The sequence below is a fragment of the Silurus meridionalis genome, chromosome 6, assembly GCF_014805685.1.
Source record: "Silurus meridionalis isolate SWU-2019-XX chromosome 6, ASM1480568v1, whole genome shotgun sequence".
NCBI lineage: Eukaryota > Metazoa > Chordata > Actinopteri > Siluriformes > Siluridae > Silurus > Silurus meridionalis.
In genome coordinates this window covers 22,702,761-22,730,232 of record NC_060889.1, presented here as the reverse complement: position 1 = coordinate 22,730,232, position 27,472 = coordinate 22,702,761, and the positions used below count along the sequence as shown (strand labels likewise).

Below are 27,472 nucleotides of genomic sequence, written 5' to 3'. Positions count from 1 at the left end.
AGTGAAGAAAAGAGTGCAGGCAGGGTGGAGTGGGTGGAGAAGAGTGACAGGAGTGATTTGTGATAGTAGGGTATCTGCAAAATTGAAAGGGAAAGTTTATAGGACTGTGGTGAGACCTGCGATGTTGTATGGTTTAGAGACAGTGGCATTGAGTAAAAGACAGGAGGTGGAGCTGGAGGTAGCAGAGCTAAAGATGTTGAGGTTTTCGTTGGGAGTGACGAGGATGGATAAGATTAGAAATGAGTTTATTAGAGGGACAGCGCATGTAGGATGTTTTGGTGACAAGGTGAGGGAGGCGAGATTGAGATGGTTTGGTCATGTGCAGAGGAGGGACATAAATTATATTGGTAGAAGAATGCTGAGGATGGAGCCACCAGGTAGGAGGAAAAGAGGAAGGCCAAAAAGGAGGTTCATGGATGTGGTGAGGGAAGACATGCAGGTAGTTGGTGTAAAAGAGGCAGATGTAGAGGACAGGGTGGTGTGGAGACGGATGATCCGCTGTGGCGACCCCTAATGGGAGCAGCCGAAAGAAGAAGAAGAAGAAGAAGAATGATAGAACAATGTTCTCATATATTTACATTTGTATATCTATTCCAGCTGAGTAAGCCCCGACAGTGGCAAAATACTGTAAGAATATTGTAGAAATACTTATTATATAAACACACAATACATCGATATTGTTGGCATATACGTGATTTTTTTGTTTGTTTGGTTGGTTTTTAATATAAAGATGTTTGCTAAAACGAACTCGTAGCCCGGCTAGCTCAGTCGGTAGAGCATGAGACTCTTAATCTCAGGGTCGTGGGTTCGAGCCCCACGTTGGGCGATGATCTTTTAATGCTTTTATTTTTCTTTGTCTGGTGACAAATTTGTAGACTAGACGTTATACGATTAAAAAAGGGGCGTTATGCATTTTGTTCTGGTACGTGAGCTATTTCTCTTTTTGTGCTTTAATCACGTTAAACTTTCGTCCATTCTGAGTACGATGCATGCACGTGGTGTAAGAACAGCCCCACCACGTGGTCAAATGACATATTACAGTCCCATTCACACGTTTCTCCTTCTGTTAACAATCGTGATCCTTAAAAAAACGATCGTAGATTAAACTAAATAATGGTCAGAAAATTAACACTATTCAAACAAATGCACTACTGAACCCCCTCTGCTATCATTTGCACACTTTTTCTTTGTTTGGGGATAATAATAAAAATGTAAAATCTTTTTGTGCACAAAGAAAAACCTGACAATTATTCAAATATTTGATGTAAATTGTGACACTTTTGCTCCACAATGTTTCAACTACACAAAATATTGATTGTTCTTTCTGCACAAATCTGTCCACAAATTTACCTACAAGGCTTAAAGAAAATCTTTTGCATACTCAGTTACTTTAGCTGTTTTTTACTTGAATTCTATGACCAATTCTTGTTAAGATCATCAAAAAGTTAATATTTTGACATTTTTCACTTTTATAAAAAGAAAAAGAACCAATAAATACCCCCGCCTGAACATTCATGTCTCTGTGCCGAGAAAGATGAAAATGATGATTGACAACAAGTAAACACAAATGATGCCTTGTAGCACTGTTTTTCATTTTTCAGTGAATCAATCAATGAAACTAACTACAGTCCAAAAAATGTGCTATGTGCATTTCCATGTGCTTCATTGTAGCTCCGGTTTTCAGATATTTACAGCAACAAAAGTCAGAATCTTTGGCATAAAATTATACCCTTAACCATGAACACAATTAATTTTTTCTTTTTCTTTACATTTTTATTGTTAATTTGTCCCTCGAATTTTCCTGAGTACAGGAGTTTTCAGAAGTCATTCCAGACAATTCTTATTGAAATTTAATTTGCCAAAGTGCATATACAATTCAGACGATTTAACTTTACACATGAAAACCTAAAATAAAGACGGTAAGATGGCCAGTGACCTGATTGTTGATATAAGAGCTGATCAATGGTCAATGTTTCACAAAACCACATAACTTCAGCCTGCACACATGTAATTATGTGTGGATCTATCAGCAGATACTTCACAGCTCCCACTAGTGTTGAATCTGACTCAGGGCCTGAGGGAATATCTGGGGAACCCTCAAGGCACCACATGTGCAAGCCCTGGAAAATGAAAATGATTGTGTGGACTGGCAACATAAGCTCATTTTATAGGTATACAGGTATTGAGTGTCGGCTGCGGCATGTGTGCTACATAACAAGCTGAGGTTATGCAAAGAAGACAAGCTAGACAATGGATAATAACGAGAGGGCTAAAGAACTGATGGGTTAGACACAGTAATAGCAGCTCCCTTAACCACTCAGGAAATGCATGAAGGTTTTATCTATTAAAGTGGCTATTGAGCGTGTCTCAACTGGGCTGCCAGATAAATCATCTCTACACATGTATTAAGACATCTTGGTTGTCTACTTTACGCAGTGGACCAAAATGTAACTGACCATTGAACATTTACTATATTCTTGGGAATATATGTTTGGATTTTTCAAGAAACATTTAGTCATGCACCTAAACAGTGACTTTCAAATAAATCAAATGTGTAAAACCAACTCAGGGTTGAACCTTTTGTTCCCCAAAGTATAATCTACCGTGGTATATTTTCAACTTATCCTCTAATTATATTATACCAGAGTACAATTTAAATCAAAGCATTGAAATCATATGAACATGGCAGCTCTGATATGTATTATTAAACTAGAGTGAGGGCGGGACTACTGTAGTGATAAACGACAGAATTAAATAACTCAATGCAAATATTAATATGATAATCATAAACTAAAATACATCATTCTAACTGGAGAAACTCTAACAAACTCAAATCGACACAAACCAATGCCTTTATCATTGTAGCCCAGGTCTGAGTGGTATTTGTTTTGTGTTAATCCACTGTATGTAAAACTTTTCCCCAAGCAGAAGCACCACAGTTCTCAAAGTTCAGAAGACCTCACACACCGTCATTAATGACAGTTCTCTTTAACCAGTTCATTCTGTAAATCAGTCTCTGAACGAGCCGCCACACTGCCTGGCTGCATAGTCTTGCTCAGGTTCCGTCGATTCTCCAGGGCCAGCTGCATGGCCCAGATGCTGAGAGGTCTCATGTAAGCCAAAGAGCGATAGATCCCTTTTTCACAGTATGCCTCAGGAGTCTGAAAGGCCATTCCGGTCTGCTCCCACACGGTCCGATAACAACCTTCAGCGGTGTGAAGACCTTCTTCTAACAGACCCTGAGAGCAAGATAGACAGCTGACATTAATACAAACTACATACTTATGAGGACCAAGAAGTCCATTCACTTAAAAAAGCTGAACAAGGGATTAGAGATCAAGAAAATCAGTAAGTCATGTGGTAACAGAGCAGTGCGTAAAATCATGCTTCAGTTAATGTTCATATCAAACTATAAACTTGAGATCTAACACCACCAACCAACCAAGCCTCAGTGAGATACGTTAAGGTCCAATTCTTTCATCTTGAACTATACCTGCAGGATATGACGCATTAAACCGCCGCTTCATAACGGCGGAATCGATTAATGCACACATGAGCCTGTGAACCAGTGTTCCTAATAAAGTGGCCAGCAAGTGTACGCTATCAGAAAATGCGGCCATTAAACGTCAAACTGACCTCATGGATCATAGTAGCGGCCAGTCCATAGACAACACCAACCCAGACCTCATCCGACTGAACGCTGGAGCGATCAGGCACACCCTCTGGTCTCATGCCATTCACAGCCCCCATCTCCCCTTTTGCAAAGCTCATCACGTTCAAATCAAACACAGTTTTCAGTGCAGTGAGGATCTTCTCCTTAGGGAAAACCTAAAAGAAAGTAGATGAGTTACACATATGCACTTGTACAATTATCCGCAAACAATTCTAATACAGTTTGCATTCCACTCATAATCCCGCTAGAGAGAAAAAAGGAAGAACATTTTTTTATTGAGGTTTCACAAAACATGATGTAGCTTGTTGAAACATGGTTCTACAAGCCCACAATTGTACTGTACTATATATATATATATATATATATATATATATATATATATATATATATATATATATATATATATATATATGTATATATAGTGCCCCCGCATAGCAAACGTGTCTATAATTTCTTTGTAACATTAAGATTTGCTATACCTAAAGGGTTCTTGCGTGACAGTGCCACTGTGCACAATGCAAGTTTCTTTAGACATTTCATTGCTGACGATGATGCACAATTAGACAAGAGCCCCCTGACCTCCACCAACTTTGAGTTTTAACTGGAACGCTGCCTGTGCAAAATGATTTCCTGGCTGATATCTGAGGCATCCCTCAGCAATGCTCTTGTGGCTAAATGGGCACAAAATGGGCACTCATAACCATATTCCAAAATCTACTGTCAAGCAAAAGTATAGAAGCCATTTTAGCAGCAAAAAGGAGACCACTTCTGTGGTAATACTCTTGGTTTTGGAACGGGATAATCAAGAACAGACTCGGGTGGAATGGTCATGTGTCCACAAATTTGTGGCTATATAGTGTCGAGCCTGCCATAAACACTAAAACAAACTGACTGGTAGTTGTTACACAATGACCATGTTTATCATGCTCAAAAAGTTTTTTAATTGTAATGCACATGCTTAAAGTGTATTTAACTAGATACAAGTAAGAACAGACAACTATTCTAATATGAACCTTCACAATATGTTGCAAATTATTAGATATTTCCATATTTTCAGTAAAAATCTTCAATTGGAATTGTTTTGTTTCAGCTGTGCACAAATTAGCAAGTGATCAAATGAAAGCAACACCCTGATCTGTTGATCCCTGTTTGGCCTCATTACCTGCAATCCCTACTGCATTACAGCCAAGTCCTGATCTCAAAAAAAGCACAGTTTTCCAAGTCAGCTGGGATGTTCTTAATAACATTTATGCCAAGTGGCACAAGCCCTTATCCAGAGCGACGTATAAGTCGCATTTATTTTCTCAAATATGCAGCGGAAGTGCAAGGGCCTTGCTCTAGGGTTAGTAAGTGCAAGCAATTGATCTCTCAACCTTCTTATCAAACATCATCAGAAGTCCGATATCTTAACCACTGAGCTACAACTTTCAATAAAAAGAAAATTAATTGTAGTAGCATCAAAATAATGTACTGAATTGGCCAGAAACACTAATGTAGTTTCTAAAGAGATTAGTGCTCGTGTTGTGAGACCAATGTGGCAAAGCAGAATCTGTAAAACAATAACAGAAAAGATTTTCTGAAATGAATCCCAAAAACCAACCTCAAACTCATCATCTCCTAATCCAGATGCCCTGAGGAACCACTGGCCTGCACACTGGTCAGACATCACACTGTTGGACATACTGCGACCACTGCTGTCATAGTTATAGTACTTGCCTGGAAATAAGAGGCAACAGGAGGAAAAGAAATTAAGAAATTAAAAATAATTAGGTGTGATAGCTAGCTAATACTTAAGTCCTGATTTAATCAAAATTGGCATGGTGAATTGTGCTAAAATACTAAAAGTCCTGCGAACTGATGTATGATAAGGAAGAGATTATTAAAATGGGAATAATAAAATGTTTTGCATTGCCCTTAAATTCACAAAGTACTTAAAATGCCAGACTTTCCTAAACTACCAACAACTACACAAAAAAATATATATAAGTCCAGTTTACCAACAGATTAAAAATAATTTAAATATATTATTATACATCCTACCTAACAGAAAAGTTATTTCATTTAGTTCAGGTTTAGTTTCAGTTTTACTCTTTCTGCAGTCTGTTTCTGGAGTTCTAAACTTTTCATATATATAAAGAGTAAATCACACATTTGCCTTTGCTTGTGTGCTTCGATCTTGTTTGGGCAGAATTGACTCATAGTTTTAGTCTATAGGTAAACTTACCATTCCACAAAAGTTTATCGAAGGCGGCGCTGCCTCGATTCAAGACGTCTCTGTAGCGCTCATACACAGAGTCACTTTTCAGAAGTCGTGCCATTTTACACATCACACAAACTGAAGCCAGCCACAGACTCCCACAGTATGCGCTGAAACACCACACATTAACAGTAAATGGGTTACTTTTCTTTTTTTTTTTTTTTTACATTTAATCTACTGATACAGCAATTATTTTCCATTATGTGTGAATGAGTATGTGCATGTTGCCCTGTGAATTTCTGCTACATGTTTAGTTTATCTAGGATCCTAAAAAGGTATGTGGACACCTGACCGTCACCCATACATGTTTTTTTTTTTTGAGTCCCATTTCAGATTTAGACTTTGCTCTAATATTACTTTCACTTTTCTAAGAGGTCAGACATTGGTATTGGGAATTGATGGGAATAGGCCTGAGGTGTAGTCAGCATTCCATTTCATCTCAAAGGTATTCAGTGAAGTTTACGTCAAGGCTCTGCAAGCAATTAACATTATACCACATAAATGGGAATGGACCCCACTTTGTACAAAAGGGGCATTGTCTTGCTGGAACCGGTTGGGCCCTAAACTCTTAATTAAAGAGAAATTGTAATGCTCAGCATACAAAGTAGGGATGTGCATCTTAATGATGCATAGCCAACGTTTCAATACGTTAAAGATACATCAAGCTACTGATGCGGGATGATGCAGCTCTACCTCTGGCATGTTTATATGACTCTGGGGACATGGCTCGTTTGCCATAGTGTTGTGATACGCCATAATCACGTAGCAGCAGTGGTGTTAAGAGAAACAATTTAGAGAGGAGAAATCAATCTACATATGAAATACTGGTCACTTTCAAAACAATAAAAGTATATACCTACTAATAATTAAATATAAATAAACTTGTTTTTTCCTAATGCAAATATGTTAAAAATGATGCATCTCAATACAAATGCATTTTATATTTTATATGCATCCCACCATTATGCTGATGCACCACTGTGAATCAGTCAATCTTACCAACAAAGGCATCCTATTTAAATGCATGCTTCAAAAAGCACCAGTTTGCAAAAGGCCCACATATGGGTGTGATGGTCAGGTGTCCATAAAGTGCATGCTCGACATATTGCATGTGCTATGAATATTCTAGATAGTTATGTTCGCTTCAGTTAACCACCAGGTTTACAGCTGTGAAACTCAATCAAAAATCTCTTCTTCCAGTTAAAACTTACCTGGGTCCCGTTACTGTCCACCCATCATATGTCTGGTCAGCATAGCCAGAATTTTCTATTAGGCCGTCCCCATCTTTATCAAACTTCATTTCAGTCTCCATTACCACCTGAGAGAATCAAATTAACAGCAGGTAAGCTGAGGGACATGTTCAGCCATGAAGTGCTAAAGTTAATGCAACTACAACAAAAAATTAAATAATGATTATAATGTCAGTGCAGTCCCTCAGCAACTCATCCCGCAAATAACAGTATGATTTTCAGTTTACTAAAACTTACAGGATAATAAAACACTGTATTTACAATGAATTCCATAATTACTGGCACCCTTGGTCAAAGGTCCTGAACAAAAACTTGTTACTGTAATTTAATTTCACTTTGAAAATATTAAAAATATCTAAACTTTGCTTGAAGTAAATTAATTTTATTTATCGATTTCAAAATAAAAATATATTGGGCGCAATTTTTTGCACTCCATTATCAACACAAAAGTAAATCATAGAGCTGGTCTTTCTGAAGGTCGAAATGATTCTATCCTGGGCCCCGATTTGCTACTTCCACTGTAGGTTAAATATATTATTATATTATAATATTATATTATTGTATTTCTGGAAAAAAAGACTGACAATTGCACTCTTAGAAAATCAGAAACAGTTTTCTGCTTAAATGTTACACTGCAAGTGTTTAATAATACAATTCCTTATGTTTTATACTATTTTGTTCAAATCCAGTTTACCTGGCAGATAGGCCACAGGTCCTTTAGGTACTGCAGGTCTTGAGTTAGGTAGTAGTCACGATACACTTGCAAAACAAACTTCAGGTTCAGGTCTTTCCAGTCTGCGGTATCGTGAATTTGATAGGCATTGACACGTTGCCAAGGCTCATCATCTAATAAACAAGGAAAATGTGTGTTTTTCAGTGGCTCCACCAGAAACACTTTTCTTGCTGAAGAGACAAATTATTGGTCATGTGCACAAATGACTAGAAAAACCTGCTGCTCTTCATTTGCCTAAACTGAAGCTGTTTACTGCAGTTGCGCAAGATTTTTACCCAATTTAGCCCTAATCAGCAAATAATTAGCATGGGGTTCATTAGACATTTCAGGGGTATTCAAATAAAGAAAAACCCTTTAATGTTTCATGTAAAAGGAACAATTACAACAGAATGTCACTACTTGAAAAGGTTTTTTTTTATTACAGATGTACTATGTAAATGAATGCAGCTTCTTTTTTTTTTTAGAGTAATTTTATGTTCTTATGAATTACTCAGCTCTTCTGTTACGGTTTTAAACTACATGTTTGTATCCAGTATATAATACCAAGCACTGTGTTACTAGTTAGTGTTTGAATAGATCTTGTGATTTTAATTTTGTGCTTATGGCACTTTTCTTTTCCTGGTCAGAGCGGCCATCCCTCCAGCTCCCGATGCGGCAAAAGTCAGTTAATTTTATAAAATAATCTAACAACAATGACCTCTGTCTCAGCCTTGCTTCTTAATAATCTATTCAAATCTGGTTTTAACGTAAACTGCTATATTTGTTAAGGCAACATGAGAAAGTCAGTCTGGTTTAGTACAACACTAGGTTGCTATGAAATAAGCAAGATAACTCACATGAAAGCAGAAAGTAAATGCTCTTGTACATAATGAATTATAGTTGAATTATTACAAACCTGGGTCTCCAATATCATGAGGTACTACATTCCTGGTCTTAACTGGTGAGCAATGCCCATCCATAAGATTCACCCTTTGTGTGGGGTCATACTGTACCACGCTGCCAGCTGGGAAGGGAGTGAAAGAGGGAGGAATAATGAGATGAATGGTTTAAAAAAAAAAAAGAGGAAGAATTAGGGAATAAGGTGCAGATAAAATACACACTTAAAATATATAAACCCACAGGATGCAAGAACACTTGCTCTCACCAATATCATACTGTAGACTCAATGCCAGTTTGGGCCAGAGCATGATAAGTGCGAAGGAGGCATAGAAGTGCACGTCATACGTGTTGTACATCCTGTACTCCTGACCTACAAAATGATTCAAGGGTCATTCAGCTGGTGGATATATGCAAAGAAAATTGTCTGTTCTCATGCCACACAATCACTTTCTCAAAGCACAAATTTACACTTTATGGCCAAAAAATGTGGACACCTGACCTTCAAACTTTTTTTTTGGAAGCCTTCCCCAAATTGCCCCCACAAAGCAAACAATTGTTTATAATATCTTTGTAACATTAAGATTTGCTATACTTAAGAGTCCCTTGCATGACAGTGCTACTGTACACAATGCAAGTTTCTTTGAGACATTGCTGACGATGATGCACAATTATACGAGAGCCCCCTGACCTCCAGCAATGCTCTTGTGGCTAAATGGGCACAAAATGGGCACTCAACCATATTCCAAAATCTACCGTCAAGCAAAAGTATAGAAGCCATTCTAGCAACAAAAAGGAGACCACGTCCGTGGTAATACTCTTGGTTTTGGAACGGGATAATCAAGAACAGACTCGGGTGGAATGGTCATGTGTCCACAAATTTGTGGCTATATAGTGTCGAGCCTGCCATAAACACTAAAACAAACTGACTGGTAGTTGTTACGCAATGACCATATTTATCATGCTCAAAAAGTTTTTTAATTGTAATGCACATGCTTAAAGTGTATTTAACTAGATACAAGTAAGAACAGACAAATCCATTTATTTACAATCAATGGTACGAAGCAGTTTTTTCATTTTTTTTTTATTTCCAGCGCTTTCTCTAGGCCGTGTGTAAAGAGAACAAATCTGCGAAACAACCTGAAAGGAATCTTGGGCACTTACAACAGATGCCTTCAGTCATTTTTTTTTTTTAAACAAATTGGATGGTAATTCTGGAGAATTCTGAATACTTACCCTCTAAATAGGCAAAGCGCCCGTATTCCTTGAGGACTGGGGGCTGTGCAGGAAGACCACCGTCTTCTGGACGAAGCCCTCCACTAACATCACAGTCCTCAGGAAGCTCCACCCACACCGTCCCCCCATCCACAACGAAGTATAATTCATTAAACAAGGCTGATTTATACCAGGAAGGCAGAGAACTAAAATAACAGACAAAATATAAGGGTTATACACAATTGCTATTGCGCGTGACATTACTATGATAACGGAGACGTATTCAGAGGTAACGGTTTCACTGTACAAGCCTTTAGATCAAAACATTCTTATTTTTCTCTCTAATTCATGTAATTAATCCCAAAGGATCTCTTACCCATCTTCCAGAATGGGTCTTTGCCAATCCTCAATGTCCTTCTCCCAGTCTTTGTAATGTGTAAGAGCATAATGCGAAAGACCTGGACCCGCGTCTCCTGCGGTACCATAGTAACGTGCATAACGTCTAAGAAAACACAAAACACATTGTTACTCTTTTGCAGTCACTGAGTGATAAATGTCTGATCATGTAGATGAGCGAGCAGACTCGTTTCTTTATTTTCTTTATAACAGGTGTGTATACCGGATGTGCTCCCTTTCCCTCGAACCAAAAGTAATCTTTGGCATGTCCCAGGCCAGGCAGAACTCTAGGCTGTTGTGTCCATGAGCAGGCACAGAACAGCCCACTGCCAGTGCTGCTGCCACCGTCTCTCCTCTCAGAGTTGGACGGCTGGAGTCGTTGGGTGAGTCTAACTGGCCGTCACTCATCAGGTCACTCCAAACGGCCTTTCCAGTGTCATTAGGACTGAATGCAGTCTGGTGGGTGATCTTTCTGTTGGACTAAACCACAATAAAAAAATAAATAAAAATAAACATTAAAAAACGTTTGCCACACAGAAAATCCTAAAAGGGTTAATAGAATCGTTCAACTAGTAATCACAGCAATTTGCCGATGAAAAAAATATGCAAATTGAATGTTACTAAAAAAAAAAAATAAAAATAAAAAACAAAGTCCAAAATCCTAAAGATTTTCTACAAACACATTTAATTCTAAATGTTAAAAAGTGGACACTTAATTCAAAAAAATGTTTCTCATTAATTAAACTGTGTGTACAATTAAGGTTCATGTGTAAATTGTTACTATAGAAACAATAATGCACTTTCAAGGATAATATAATAATAATAAATAAATAATCAAATCCTGCGATTTGCCTTACAGCTGTTGAAAAGGAATCAACAGCTGGCCCCGTTAATAAGGCGCATCACCTGTTCTCGAGCTGCCATACACAGTGTGTACGGGTTCACTGATGAGCAGTGGTGAAGCAAAACCCCTGACACTGACTCGTGCTCTTTTTCCAAACGGAATGGTTCGTTCCAGTGGCCCCCACATTTTTCATCTTTGTGGCCTGATCCATTGGCCATGGTAAACATGATTGTGACGTCCAGTGCATAGTCGTTCTTGTTCTCTATATCCCACACGAACACACCAACCGGAAAACTTGAATCCTGTGATTGTAGATATCAAGCAGAGCAGGAACAATGTTTATAACATAAATGTTTATAAAAGGATCCGTCAGGGGAAGGACATTTGAAAGTTTGTGTAGATGAGAGTAAATGTTCAACAAATGTAATTGTACAGAACACAACCGTTGTACTTTAATCCTGATACAAAAGTTAAAATTTTACGACGTTTAAATACTACATTGAAAAGCCTTTTTTTTTTACTGGTAACTGATGGACAAACTGTATGGGCTTTATAAGGAACTAAAGCATAAGACTTGTTAATCATGGATTTCGGTGTAGTGCACTGTTCAATCAATCACCTTGTAGTTGTGCGGAATGACAGGTGACACCTGCCTGCACGTGAGCGTGACGTTCTGGCCAGGCAGCTGGTAGACGGTCCATGCTCGAGGATAGAGCGCATGGTAGAATGCAAACGCACCGCAGTAACCCCAGTTCCAGTCCTGTAGTGTGTGAGGATGATCGGTGGACAACACTTGCTGATAGATTGTTTGACCTTCCTTACGTAGGCATACTGTGAACTGTGAGCAAGGAAGAGAATTGCAATGTAATAAACACCTCCACAAGCACCTAGCACACATTTGTTACAGGTAAAAACATGGATTATATTTCCATATTTCCATACACTTTCATTGGAATAGATTTGGGAAGGAGGAAAGAGTCAAGTTCTTTTGACTGATCGCCTATAATGTAATGGTCGCCTATAGAAACCTATAATGAAATTTTTCTATTCTGATATGAATGTTTTCCTCCAGGATCACCCTGCTTCCATCCAGACTACAGGAGGATTTTCTGAACGGTTTGTTGAAGACTGTAAATTAGATGCTATGGCTGCAGTCACCAAATATCAATCCCGGTGAAAATACATGGACTTTGGAAGTACAAGATGGACATCATCTCCACTATCATCAAAACACCAACTGCGGGAGTATTTGTGTTCCAGAGATTTGTAGAATGCGTGTCAAAGTGTATTAAAGAGGTCATGGAGGCTCAGGGTGACCCAACACCTTATATTTCATAGATTTCCATTCATCACCCATACATAACTAGAGTCATCCACTCCACCTGGTCAGCAATGACTGTTTTGTAGTCGTACATTCCCGGGTTAAGCTGCCACCTACAGAACTCCCCCTTCCAACCACGTGTAATGCTTCCTCCACCAATTCCACCCAGGGGGGCACCTATACACAAGAAGGATCATTATAATTATTCAGATTATTCAAGCAGCATTTTTATTTTCTTTGCCAGAGGTCTGTACAACACTGAGCACTTACCATAAATCTGCCTCAGAGGCAAAGCGTTGAATATATCTATAAAGGGTGCTTTCTTCTCAATCTGGGTTCTCTGGTACCACCATTTTAAATACCTGCAAATACAAATCGAATAGCTTTAAGAAGAATTTTTAAAACACTCTCCTTTCAAAACAGGAATCATATTTACCAATGTTTCTATCAGACTAAATGAGACTCGATGAGGTGCTCGAAAAAAGGCTTTGTACCACTTTCACTTTTTTAATTTTTTATTCCTGGCTTTTCCACTATGGTTTATTGCTGAAAGTTGCAAGAAATTTATTTAGATATTTTTGCAAGTCTGTTTTTAATAAATAGTTTATAACTCAAAATATCACATGCACAGACGGTCATAACATAATAGAAAGTACTTAATAACAAGTGAATTCTTCCAGCTGATTGAAACACTTCTTGTATTAGCTGATTATACACAAGTGTAGTGATGCAGGGGTATTTCAGCTCATTCTTTTATACAAAGCAGATCTTTTTTTATAGCCTGTGTGATACCAGATACATGCTACTGGTGCATATCCAAAAAAAACTTTCTAAAGCTGCCAGATTTTGTGGGTTTTTGAACACAAGGTACTAATTTAGCAGCCTTAAAAGCTTGACACAATATGTCTTAACACTACTAAATCAAATGTTGACTAAATTATTTCATAATTTAAAAATACACATCTTGACTATATTTATAAAATGTCAAATTGGCGTTTTTTGGTATTATATTAAAGTGTGTGAGAGATGATTGTTGGGTAATTGATATTTTTTATTTTTAATGGAAGATGTAAAATGCAGTTAGTGTCATGCCAGTACAATCTGCATCTAATATTATATACATCATTCAAGTCTAATTTGTACTGTATATATCATAACTACAATGATCTCTCATTAATAGCATTAAAATTATGAGTAAAACTCGTTTCCTGTTTTGCATTACGCAAACACACATTTTATTATTTCATTGGTGAGTATATTTAGATATTGTTTTATTAGTATGTTTTGATAATGAACAAGAAGAACAGCAACTGCCTCAAGGTCACTCTGTGTCTAAGCCCTAAATGAAGCCAGGGAATAGCATTCGTTTCTGAGAAATTCAAACAGGTTCCTATGTTTGAGTTCTCTGTTGTTGTTGTTGTTTAACTTGCGTCACATTTTCAAGTTAGGCGTTTTTGTTTTAAAAGCACATGCAGATATCCTGGATTTCCAATAAAGAATTTCCTATTAAAAACAGACTTCATTTCTCTCTCTCTCCTCCGCCCCTTTTTTTGGTTTCATTTTTTTTTTTATTAATTTGTAATTGTTTCCCTCATGTTTTGATTTGCACTTTGCCTTTCCATGGTCGCCTTCTCATTAACAATACAATGTTGTTATTTTGTTATTAATATGCTTGAGTGCATGCTGTGTGTGCTGACTGATCGGCTCTGTTGTTGTTTTATTTAAGTTTTAACAAGAAATTAATAAAAAATTATAATAATAATAAAAAAAAAAAAAAAAAAACTTAATTGGTGCTTCAAGCCTGGAAAGAGCAAAGCAACACAAAACTGTTCTACTCTTTTCTGCATGACTGAGAGTATTGATATGGTCTGCAGTCTCCACCAAAAGAGTAATGAGCGCATTTCAGATTCAAAATCAGAATCAGGTTTATTGGCCAAGTGTGTTGACACGCACAAGGAATTTGGTTCCAGCCGTTAGTGACTCTCAAATGTCCAGACATAAAAACCACTACACATTTAGCTTGGACTATACAAGTCAAAACAGACAAGTCAAGACAAAACAGACAATGTGGGACAATACAGTATGAGTATTCACCAGAAACATTAACTTTTGTTCATCTGTACATAGGACATTGTTCCAGGAATGCTGAACATCCACATTTGCAACAATATGCAGTCGGATCAAGAGCGCCCCCTGCATCGGCAGGTCTTTTGTTCAATATTTAGGCTCTATATCTTCATTTCTCACTCTGTGTCCCCTCGGTTCCTTTCTACTGTTTTGCTGCCTTTTATAAATGCATGCACAGCTGTTTGTGGGACTGTAGCACGCAGCATGAGAGTTTGTCTTTCAGACAAACATAAAGGAACAGTGTTGACTCGTACAAAGCTGGGGAATGTCTGTCTGGATACATAATTGGTCTTTTTCATAGAATAACAACCACTCAATTCCTTGTCTTAGTTCGCCAACATGATCATTACTAAGTGTTTCAGTGTTTCACCATTAAATCAAAACTACAAGTGTAGCAAAGTGAGACAGTTATTATACATTGCAGTACATCAGTACACATCTGTGCGGTTTATGCACATTAGTCACCTGGCAATGAGCCAAAAACTGTGTACCTGAAAGATGAACAAATGTGAAAACTTAATACATGAGCAGAAGCTCTACCTCTGCTTTATCTCCATTACACTGAAATGATATAAGAGTAGGGCTGCTGCTATCGATTATATTATTAAGTGAGTATTCTAACGACTATTTCATCGAGTAACCGGATAAGAAGTACTTTAATAAAGATAAAGAGTAATACTAATTGAGAGAGAAAATGAGACAGGCCTCTTAAAATAAACAAGTAATTCGTTTGTCTTTTTTAGAAAAATGTACTTATTTTTTGCTGAAATCGCATAAAAGAATATCTGAAAACTAAACCCATTTAGTGCATTTGATGGCCATATTACACGAAAATACAAATACAGTTGCGTTCAAGTCCCTCTGCAGTGGCTGCTTAGAGTAAGTTATTGGAAAATATTTGTTTAATGAAACTTCTTATTCTCCCTCATGTATTTATTTATTAAATCTCGCACATTATCATGATGTGGTTTTCTTGTCTGCTTGCAGATTTCCACAAACTAAATCTGTGTTTTAATCGCCGGCTTTAAAAACGTGCTCCACTACCTGTTCTACATGGCCACTGCCCAAAGACTTTTTGAACGCACTGTATATAAATAAAAATATTAAAATCAATTTCAAATTACTTTAAAAATGCCAACCGCACTTTCTCGCGTTTTATTTGGCCTGAATCTTCTTCTCGGCCCTCGCTGTTTTCTCCCTCGTTCCTCCATGTTTTCATTCTGCAGCATCTTCTGTGTTCCCTGTCCAGAGCGCTGCAGAGATTAGCGGGTGGTGCGTCAGTAATAATGCTCCGTGGGAAACGTGGTGTTTAGTTAAATGGACTAAATGAAGCATTTGAAAAATTAAGTTGCCTCGATGAATTTTTGTAATCGAATTAATTGAGGAATCATTACACCCCGAGTACAGACCCTACCATGCGTTGCAAGACACTTAAATCCCAGTTCTATCATTAACACAGACTTGCAGTATTATGATAGCTGTGGATCAATGATTAACTGTAACTGCCATGGACCTCACCCATACATTACACAAAAACAATTCCAGGATTGTATTCATTCATGACAGCAATATTTTATGTTGTAGCTGTTAGTTTTCTATATGTATTTCACAATTAAATTTTTTTTTCTCCCCAAACTCATTTCAAAACGTATTTTCAGAAATTCTGAATAAAGTTGTGCATTCACATTTGTGCATTAAAATTTCTAATGGTATGAATCTAACGCTGTAGTGTATTTACTCGACTGAACTACAAATGCTATGGATTATGTAGTTATGTCTGGGTCAACATGGGTCATGTTATAGAGAGCACCTGTATCATAATGGATAAATCTGGGCTTCAATGCCTGTGACGATTTAGAGTCATATAGTACATTTTCATAAGAAGGTTATTTAGATTAGAAAAAGCCCATTGGTCTTTGATCACTGATCTAGACTACAGAGTAAAAGGCATTCACATCAGATATCCAGATAAGCAATAATGAACATGTAGTAATGCACGTTTACTGTTTACTACCAGCAGCAGTGAAAATAAAAATCCACGGGAATAATTTGTATACTCGGTTTTGTCAACACGGTATTCAGCGACATCCGATTTATTTGAAATCTTTGAATCTAAGGGCTATAAATGTGGTTTATTATACTGACCCGTGTACATTAAATTGTGAATTGTGTAAAGGTTTAAGCTGGAGACATATTCCAGGCTTTTGGTTTACAAACACACATCACAGTTTAGGTTCACCTATAGGATGCCATGGTCTCCTATACCGGCAAGGGTGCGGCTCGGCAATTCATCAAGCTCGTTCACCAGAGGGTGTGTGCAGGTGCAGGAGCAGCGAATGCATTAGGTAAAAGCATCATGAAGCAGGTCAAAACGAAAGGGTCACAATTCTCTTGAACAAACACAAGGTACAAGCCCATGAGCAGAAACCTTAAAGGTAACTGATGACTTCTGAAATAAGGAGTGGTGGCTAGAAAGCCATGTTGCACAATATATCTATTATAAAGCCATGAAACATTTAACCTACCCAACTGGTCAGATCGCTTTGTTGTAAATGCAAAGCTTTGTTGTCATGATGCACAATTCCATCCTAATAAGATGCTGATTTTAAATAACAATCATTTACTTGTGAATGCGACCCAAACTAAAGCCATGAAACATTTCTCATATATATATTTTTTTTGTTTTTTTGTTTTTTTGTTTGTTTTTTGTTTGCTTGCTCAGTGGTTAGGGTGATGGACTTTGGATCCAAAGTGAGTTCAAGCTGCAATAAAAATGTTTAAAGGAGGGTCTGCCAAACACCATAGAGGTAAATAATCAGTTCTTCACCAACATTTTTTCTTCTAAACACCCCTTGTGCAGAAATTCAACATAGAATTGTTTTGCGGGTGATTTTTATAACTTTTATACATTTTTATATTCCCTTTATTGTGTATCTTTTATCTGTGAGAGGTGATCACAGTGTAGCTTTATTCAGAAAGAGAATGAACAGTAAAGAGTGGTCATTTGTAAAGGTAAACTTCATTCATATTAACATGCACCAAAGTTAAGAGATTTGTAGCTGTACGAACAGAAAAAGGAAGCAAGAAGATCTTTGTTTTGCTTCTTTATGATTGTTTTGGTTGTTATATTGTGAGAAAAGTTTGTGTGTGCAGAATCTGTGCTTTCCAAAAACCAATTCATAGCAACCTACAATAAAACAGGATGATGGGTGTGACTTGATGAGGTTGTGGTTTGAATATTTTATAGAAATGTGTACCTGAAGCCCAGGCCGATGTGCTGCATGATGTGGGATAAGGACACGTCTTTAGCCTGGAAGGGTTTTCTTTTCTCCTTGAACTCGTGCGCCAGGCAGATCCTCCAGCCATCCTTAGGCACTCCGAATCCGGTTTCAGTGCCTTCATACTGGGCCATGAGCGCGGATAACGACCTGCTGTCATTTAGGTCCATGTTGGTGTCCTGGTGTGTGCACTTCAAACCTACACTATAATGATCAGCTGCTGATTTCTTTTCTTCACCAGCAGGATGTGAAGCTCCACCTCCAGCTGAACAGTGTGTCCCAACAGACAAAATGTCAAAGTCGGTCAGAGGCACAGTTTACTAAATGCATGAACGTGTAGTCATGGTGGGATTCATGCTCCTCGGCTGGGATGATGCTGCTCTTTCTCTGACCTGGACACAGGATGCGATGGAGAATTTGTTGGCAGCTCGACGCCATCCATCCATGCAGCCATCCGGGTTTTGCATCCGTTTCACCACTTTTGTTCCTGCGTCTTCATTAAACAAACAAACAACGACGCCACGTTTACACGTATCCCCGTCTGTAAACTGTCACTCTTTTGTGTTATTTAAATAAATCACACATTAAATAAATCACATTCCGACCAGGGACTGCACCATTAATCAATCCTTCTCCATACACTGTGAATTCATCTCGCCTGAATTCATTCGTGCAGTTTGAGACTGTACCATCACGCACACACGCTGAGGGGGAGTTCCACAAAACAAACCATTATTTCCTGAAACATAAACAACCCAATAAATATTTCTGCACATGTAATTCATTTCAATTTCTAAAAAGTTAACACACGACAACAAATCTCAACATGGAACTACAAGTGAGCAATAAACATTACTGTATTCCTAAACCAGATTTCCCCCATCGCCGTCTTTTAGTCGATTCTTATCTGGTCACTCGTCGCCACGGAGCTCTCCAAAATGGCCGAACAAAATATATACCGGAGTTTGGGTCGTTCGAGTAAACCTTGTTTATTTAAAGTCTGCTAATATATTCCTTTACAAAACGTAGATTATATCAACTAATCAAGTAGTGGTGTAAGGATGATGTATTTCTACACGTAACAGTTTGTCTGATGTAGGGTAAACCCGGGAAAGCGTCATAGTCGGCCATCTCAATTTGTGGAGGTTTTGTTTTGCTTATGACGCAGGGTAGAGCGTCTCTGCCGCTTTCGGTTCAGTCGTTTAAAAAAGATTTTTTTTTGCCGATTTGGTCATCACACACTTTCATCAAGGTATAAGTGATTGTATATGTTATATTCACTAGCCTAAACTTAAACCATCAATATTATTATATGTCGGTTCGATGGCCTAAATGGGCAGATGGTAACAGTTCCCTATCTGATAGAAATTGTCTCTTTAAAATGATTTCTTTTTGGTCACGTGGCTTTATGTTGTGAAAATGCTTTAAGTGTGGGATTTACTCGGTCTTGGTGTATGCAGCGTTGGGATGACCTCATTAGTTCTCCTGATAAATTATTCAAATATTCTTTATTTATATCAGTTGTGCAGTATTGGTGATCTTTTGGTGCTACTTTTCACTGTTAGATGATTGAGGTGGTGGCCTCCATGGCCCGGGGGCCTGTGTTTCTGGCTGGGGAAGTGCTGGAGTGCCTCATCACCTTCACCAATCCAATGTCCCATCTTTCCACTAGTGCAAGCAGGTAAAGAAGTCTTTGTAGCCCAATTAAGTAGCAACCAACACTATCTGTACATCATGATCATGCAGGATGTCTTCTCACTTTGTACATTTTTATTCATAGGAAGTTAGGATCCCAAATATTGCAATAAAAATTGCAGTGCTTTGGATCAAATAATCAACTTTCACTCTCCAACTGTAGTGTGAACTTTCAGGGTTTTACTGGTTATTGTTACTATAGTTTGCTCTACATCCTACCTGCACTATATATAATATCATCTTGTTTTATTTTTAGTGAGATGCTTGCATGGGCTAGTGCTCAGATCCACTGCCAGTTCCATGCTAGTGAGAGCCGTGTGGCTTTGCCCACTCAGGGCACCAAGCAAGACGTGCAGGCAGAGAATGACACTGTGCTCATCCCCAGCAGAGGTGAGACCCACACCAAGCACTTGTTTCCAGATCTTCTGGGCTAAATATAAGACAGACTATTGCACTGTAACACACTAATAAACACTTACAGAAAGGTGTTTGTGTAAGCTGCTACAGTGTATATGTATGTGTGTGTATATATAAAGAATGTGCAAAGGTTTTAGAAAAAACAGGTGTAAAGTAAGAATGCTTTTAAAATAAGTGTTTAATAATTGATCTAAATGTAATTATTTTTTTTTATTTGTATAGCGCTTTTAACAATAAACATTGTGCCAAAGCAGCTTTACACAGGTAATGTGTTGATAAAAATGAATAAGATGTTCATTATAAGTGTAAGTTTGTCCCTGATGAGCAAGCTGGTGGCGACTGTGGCAAGGAAAAACTCCCCGAGATGGCATAAGGAAAAAAATGGCATAAGGAAAAAACCTTCAGTAGAACCAGACTAAAGAGGGAACCCGTCCTCATCTGGGTTGCACCGAATGTCCATTTATTGCAGATATACGATGTTGTGAGGTACAGTGATGGTGATCAGAAGCAAACTGTAGTCCTGAGTCAGTGTAGCAGACTTTATATTAACTACAGTCCAAATTCATCCTCAAACTCCCGTTCATACTCTGGAATTTCATGGACCCACCCAAGGCGTTGATGAGAAACCGTCCCAGCTGCACAGAGTGGCCTCCAGTCAAAGAGAACACTATCCAGATGGACGAAGTGGGCAGATCAGGGGAGGGGGGAGGGGAGAGGGGCAGGAACAGTGGTCACTGGAACCTCAGGAGCATGTTTAACGAGAGAGAGAGAGAGAGTAGAGGGTGACAGGATAAGAAGGATATGGATTATGTGTCCTAATTGTTGTATAAAAGTTAATGTCACTGTGCAGTTGGGACTCTGGCAAGATTTGCTATGGCAGGAGAGAAAAAGGAGAACCAGAAGTTAACACCGACATGAGGGATCTCTGGCATAAGAGATGCAGCCACACCACCGTCAACAAACCTGAGTGAACGTGTGAGAGTGACGACAGCATACAAATATCCCATTTCACCGAACACTTTATAGCCATGTTCCCTCCAGATCTGCTCCTTTACCTAAAAAAAAATCTACTGATAAAAGGCTTGACTAAATAAATAAGTTTTCAACCTCGACTTGAACACTGAGACTGTGTCTGAGTCCCGAACACTGATTGGAAGGCTGTTCCATAACTGTGGGGCTTTATAAGAGAAAGATCTGCCCCCTGCTGTAGTCTTGATTATTTAAGGGTACCAACAAATAGCCTGCACCTTTTGATCTACGTAGGCATGGAGGATCATACTGGTACAGAAGTTCACTCAGATACTGCCCCGTGAGACCGTTAAGTGCTTTATACGTCAGTAGTAGTATTTTATAATCAATGCAAAATTTAATTGGGCGCCAGTGTAGACTGATTAAAACAGGGGTGATGTGGTCATATTATCTAGGACTCTTGCTGCTGCATTCTGAACTAACTGAAGCTTATTTATGCACTTACTCCAACACCCAGACAGTAAAGCGTTACAGTAGTCTAATCTAGATGTAAGAAAAAAAATGCATGAACTAGTTTTTCTGCATCCTGTAACATCATATTTCTAATTTTAGCAATATTTCTACGATGAAAGAAGGCGATCCTGGTAACATTATTCTCGTGCGCCTCAAAGGAAAGACTAGGGTCAATAATCACACCAAGGTCTTTGACTGCTGTACACACTGAGATAGAAACAGAATAAAAGAGATGCTACGTAGTCAGAAAGTTTACTTCTAGCTGCATGTGGTCCTAGTAAAAGTACTTCCGTCTTATCTAAGTTGAGCAGAAGGAAGTTCTTAAGCATCCACTGTCTAACGTCCTTTACACACTCCTCAACATTGTTAAGCTGATCTCTCTCATCCGGCTTTTCTGAAATATGCTGATCTAGCCAAACTAAGAAATTTCTATATTTCAGGAGGCTCTCCTTCCATGCTATTTGCAATACTGTCAATTTGGTTTGACACCATTTACGTGCTAATTTCAATGTAGTCAAGTCAAGTCAAGAGGCTTTTATTGTCATTTCTACTATACACAGTGGTACACAGTACACAGTAAAAATGAGACAACGTTTCTCCAGAACCCTGGTGCTACACTAAACAACAAACAACAAAACAACATTAAGCTAAAACACAAGTTACATAAAGTGCATCGAGTGCAACCTGGTGCAAACAGTGCAGACAGACAGTGCAGACAGACGACACAAGACACAAAACCCTATATAGCGCCGACCAGTAAACCTACTGTATACTAGATTATACAGTACTGTACAAGAAAACTGTAAAAAACTATACAAAAATCTAAACTATATCCCAGAAGTGAGTGTAAACAGTGTAGTGCAAAAAAAATACAGCAGCAGTCGAAGGTGCAAAAACAGCATGTAAACAGTATAATACAATGAAAATCCTAAATGTGCAAGAACAGCAGTTCTAGTCTGTTTGAAGGTGTGCGTATGATCCTTTCCTACATCAAAAGTAATCCAAATCAATCAATATTTGGTGTGACCACTCTTTGTCTGCAAAATATCTTGAATTCTTCTAGGTAAGCTTACACAGTTTTTAAGGGAATTCTGAAGCAATTAGGTTGTTCCCAAACATCTTGGAGAACTAACCCCTTCTGTGCACGAAGGCTGCCTCAAATCTTTCTGTTTCTTTATCCCACACAGATTTGATGATGTTGAGATCAGGACTCTATGTGGGCCAAAGATAGTATTTCTAGGAATCCTTGTTCTTCTCTACACTGGAGATAGTTCCTAATGACTTTGGCTGTATTTCTGGTTTCGTCGTCCCAATTTTGGGGGCTAAATAGACACCTCGTTGATAGTATTGCATAATAGATAAGTATTTTGCAGAAATGCAGCCCCAAACTGGCTGGAAACCTCCACTATTTTTCACTGTTACTCTGAGAAACTCATTATTCTAATGCTCTCCAGGCCTTTGACAAACAGCTTACCTTCTGCTACAGCCAAATATTTACAATTGTGACAATTGACTCCTCAGTCCAGGTCACATGCATCACAGTTCCTACATTTTTGTGCATAGCTGAGTCAATTAGTCTTGCTTCCATGTTAGGGTTATTGCTTTTTGGCCTTAATTTCATGAAGACCACTGCTGGCCAGATTTCTTTATACGGTAAATAGGCGTATCTTGGTTCCAATGGTTTTTGCCAGTTCTTTGCTAATGTCACAGCTGGACATCTTTCAATGTTATAGGGAAGTAAGCATGATTTGTCTTTTTCATCCACTACTTTGTTTAAATGGTTGACCACTGTGTCTGCAGTCTTCAACATTGCCCGTTTGACGTTTTATTTGTCACATGCAGCTGGTAGGAAGCTGTAATGAAATAAGATTCAGCCACTTTGAAGATGTGCATCATAATAAATAGACTATAGATTTACTGTTTAATGCATATCTGTACTAAGGAAGACTGTAAGACAACATACACAAGAGCATACCAAAAATACACATACGGAAAAATATATATGTAGCTTTGAGAGTTTATGCATACACACTAAAGTGCCCAGTGCATATGCAAATATGCCGTGCCACACTTGTGAGCCAGTGGTGACAGTGTCTGGAGTTTGTACCATCTTGCTAGAATTTATTAAATCTAATACATAAAAGCAATAAAAATCTATCAAGATCAAATATTGCTCAGGCACATCAAAATAAGTATTAGTTATCTAACGCTCATTCACACCTGCTCTGTTGTCTGTTATATTGCACAATAACGGACCACATTAGCCAATAAAAGTGGCAGAGTACTGGCTTTAGTGAAATAACGGTTTAGAATCTACTCAACTTTATACAGTACAGAATTCTCAATTATATATAATTGAGAATTCTGTACTGTATAAAGTATATATATGTATATATGTGGTAAGGATTGTATGTGATTGAACTCTAGCGTTGTTTTCCTTTCTTGTGTGAAAACAATCATCTTTTGTTTCATCAAAGAATTCCCAGACATTTGCGATTTACTATTTAATAATAAAGCTCTATAATTTTTCAGATTTTTCGCGTCTCATTATTGTGGGATCAGAATGCAGTGTGATACAATCAGCTTTGGATGTGTTCCACTTTGTTTTACAATCCTTGTGTTGTTTTAGCTATTAAGCCATAATGTTTGTTTTTTCTTTTCTGCTTCACTAGGGGAGCGAGGCCAGTGCATGCTGGACACTCCTCCCAAGATCCTCTTCTGTGACCTGCGACTAGACCCTGGAGAGAGTAAAACCTGTAAGCAGCTATTTGCTTAAGTCGAATATTAGCTTGTCAAATCTTTAATGAATCATTTCACACTGTTACAAACCTGAGTGTTTGAGTAAATCATTAGCGCATAATCAAACATGCTGTCCTGTCCTCTTTTTCTCTTTTCTTCTCATATCTTTACTTTTCTCTTTACGTTTTTCTCGGTTACAGACACTTACAGCGAGCTCGTCCCCATGGACGGCCCTCCTAGTTTTCGCGGTCAAGCAGTGAAATACGTTTACAAACTGACAATTGGCTGTCAGAGGGTTAACTCTCCAATCAAGCTGCTGCGTGTCCCCTTCAGAGTGCTCGTACTGCATGGTAATATTCATTTTAATAAATAATGATTAACATGAGAATCATTAATGCCTTTCCACCTTTAGTCAACATTTTGTTCTAGTATAAGGTAGAACAGGAATAATAGGGGGTTATACACCAAATGTAATCTCCATTTACAGTCATTTAGCAGAACAAGCAAACAGTATTATTTGTTATAAATGAAAAACAATTCTAAAAAAAACCCTCATGGCTTAAGATAAGATCAGACATGAATAGTATTCTTTAAGTAGGAAATATCTGACTGGGTTTCTGTGCTTTTGTGTTTCAGGCATGCCTGAGCCTCCCTTCCTACAGGATGAGGAAGTGTCACCCACAAACCCTTTCCTGGAAGATGAAGAGGGGGGGAGAAGAGACACGAGACCACTGGAGCGAGCACTAGACATGCTGATGATCACAACCTCACGTCGTTGTCCACGTCAGTCACCTCAGTTATATTCATGCTTTTATGCGCATTTAATTTTCGGCAGTTCGTTTACACTGACATTCTCCTCACTCCTCTACAGATCTGTTCAATATCACTAACGTGCGAGGGAAAGTGGCCAAATTCTGTATCTTTAAGACTGTGTACAGACTAGGAGAGGACATCATTGGCACATTTACCTTTTCAGAGGGAGATATTCCATGTCTACAGGTACAGATCACATGGACATCGTAATTATTTTTAAAAAAGAAATTGTGTGGTATATAATAAAGCTTATTTTTATGGCGCGAATAACAACAAACTCGAGTTGTATTCGAGTCAGAACGGGTTTTGCATTTGGATATTGTAATTAAAGTGATTGCTAAGAAGATGACAAACCACAAATCAATGAATTTATTTAATACCTAAAAGTCCTGGACATAATAATTCTGCTGTTCACTTTATTTATAGCATTTATTGAGCTGTACTAATTAAACTTGGTGATACTGTTATGTTAGTGTCACACGTTGACATGTCAATTCAACTACCGTATTTTTCAGACTATAAGCCGCTACTTTTTTCCCACGTTTTAAACTCAGCGGCTTAAACATCCAAGCGGCTTATTTATGAATTTTTCCTGGGTTTTTCCCGGTTTTCACAAACAGACACTGTCTTTCGTTAAAGCCTGTGTAAAGTTCATTAGTTTCAGTGTAGACACCTGTGGCTTATATATGGGTGCGCTTTATAGTCCGGAAATTACGGTACATGGTGAAATACTTTATCTTGCCCAATTCATCCAGTTAAATCCCAGTTACCCTAATCCAGCTCAAAAAGACTAAGAAAATGTATTTTTTTGACACAAACAATTTATATATTTTCTTTCATGGCTAAATATCCAATAAGTGAACCCCATGCATTTACACCTTTTGGACATTTTAATGGTCCATACTGATTTGTGAGGTGTGTGTGTGTGTGTGTGTGTGTGTGTGTGTGTGTGTGTGTGGTCGTGTAGAACTTATGTCAGTTTTGCGTGTGTTCTCAGTACTCAGTGAGTCTGCAGAGTGAGGAAGAGGTCCATGAGCAGTTTCAGAGGCGACCGGCTCAGGCAGTCAGTGTCACAAGTCATGGACGGCATCTGGAGTCCTGCCTTCACACAGCCTCCAGCCACTTCTCCCTTCCGGTTCCTCTCAATGTAACACCCGGTTTCAGCACTGACATCGGTTAGTTCACCTTGTTCCGTTTATCAGTCCTCAACTGTTTTATGTTAAGTTGCTCAATCTGTACAATGGCCTGCTATGACGCTTACATGAAAACTGTGCTGTTTATTTTTGATCATCTTTATCATCAGCTGGTAGAACTAGCAAACTATGTCAAAAGATTTTAATTGAGCATTGAAACTATACCGTACCAGAGCTGATCATTGACTCTGTTGTTTGATTATTGAATGACTAATATTATTTAAAAATGTTTTTTGATCAGAGAAAAATGTTTAATTCTCCACCTCAATTTCATAACATCTCTACTAATCATGATAGCTGTCTATGTGGTGCTTTATAAGAGAGAGATTTGTTGTATCTTTTCAAATTTTAGACAAACATCTCTGGTTTATATTTTCAAAATTTTGGTATACAAATAAGCATCTAGAATCATATATCTTCTGTAATGATGTGATGAATATATGCACATGATCTAGTTCTATATAAGCCAATATTTTATGCATAATGCATTAACTAGTAACCTTTACTACTGATAAGAAGCTGTGTCTTGACATGCCTGTACATTTCTCTCCCTTTAGTAAACCTAAGATGGCGTCTACACTTTGAATTCGTTACAGCAAGAGAGCCAGTGGAGTTGCCTACCGTCCTTCAAAACCAATCAGAAGTCACTGTATGGACTGGGGCAGAGCAGGTGGATGTGGACACCTTCAGCTGGGACCTGCCAATCAAAGTGCTTCCCACCAATCCGGCACTGGCTTCGTATGTTTCACAGTTTACAGGGACGAATAGTATCAATATCTGAGTGTGTGTGTGTGTGTGTGTGTGTGTGTGTGTGTGTGTGTGTGTGTGTGTCTTCATTCTATGAGATCAGATCAAAAACCAGCAGCATCATGATTTTTGGTCTTTTATTTGTTTTTATCTTGTGTGTATACGTTGGTCTGATTTTAACACGACAGACATAAACATTGAACCTTCTTCTATATTTATTGTATTTCATCCTGGTGAGCACATGTATGTGGTTTTACATGAACTCACTAAATACATGCTCTATTTTTTTATATATCGTTGCTTTTCTGTTAAATGTGTATTTCTGACAGATTCTCTATTTAGAGTTATTAACAGTGTTTTGAACTCTTGGTAAATTAAAGAGTGGAATCATAAATGCATGCATTTTGTTTGGTTTT

At 38.1% G+C, this 27,472-nt stretch overlaps 2 protein-coding genes and 1 non-coding gene across 3 annotated transcripts; 2 read left to right on the top strand and 1 right to left on the bottom strand.

Annotated features, from left to right (window-relative positions):
* Nucleotides 1-753: 753 nt before the first annotated feature.
* Nucleotides 754-826, top strand: trnak-cuu. The gene has a single exon. It is a non-coding gene; the product is annotated as a tRNA-Lys (tRNA).
* A 925-nt stretch (nucleotides 827-1,751) lies between these two features.
* Nucleotides 1,752-18,792, bottom strand: gba2 (glucosidase, beta (bile acid) 2). The gene is made up of 16 exons (XM_046851102.1): nucleotides 17,950-18,792; nucleotides 12,836-12,927; nucleotides 12,627-12,742; nucleotides 11,864-12,082; nucleotides 11,307-11,546; nucleotides 10,624-10,880; nucleotides 10,381-10,506; nucleotides 10,026-10,210; nucleotides 9,058-9,162; nucleotides 8,809-8,916; nucleotides 7,875-8,026; nucleotides 7,142-7,248; nucleotides 5,898-6,040; nucleotides 5,274-5,389; nucleotides 3,637-3,828; nucleotides 1,752-3,239 (listed from the first exon to the last, which is right to left on the bottom strand). The coding sequence occupies exons 1-16, from the start codon at nucleotides 18,138-18,140 to the stop codon at nucleotides 2,973-2,975; spliced, it is 2,616 nt and encodes an 871-aa protein (XP_046707058.1). The 5' UTR covers nucleotides 18,141-18,792; the 3' UTR covers nucleotides 1,752-2,972.
* Nucleotides 18,793-18,931: 139 nt separating this feature from the next.
* rgp1 (GP1 homolog, RAB6A GEF complex partner 1) lies at nucleotides 18,932-27,454 on the top strand. The gene is made up of 9 exons (XM_046851129.1): nucleotides 18,932-19,222; nucleotides 19,536-19,651; nucleotides 19,922-20,055; nucleotides 24,237-24,320; nucleotides 24,504-24,653; nucleotides 24,940-25,086; nucleotides 25,175-25,302; nucleotides 26,114-26,291; nucleotides 26,867-27,454. Exons 1-9 carry the CDS (start codon nucleotides 19,130-19,132, stop codon nucleotides 27,088-27,090), a joined length of 1,254 nt encoding a protein of 417 aa, XP_046707085.1. The 5' UTR covers nucleotides 18,932-19,129; the 3' UTR covers nucleotides 27,091-27,454.
* The last annotated feature ends 18 nt before the right edge of the window (nucleotides 27,455-27,472 follow it).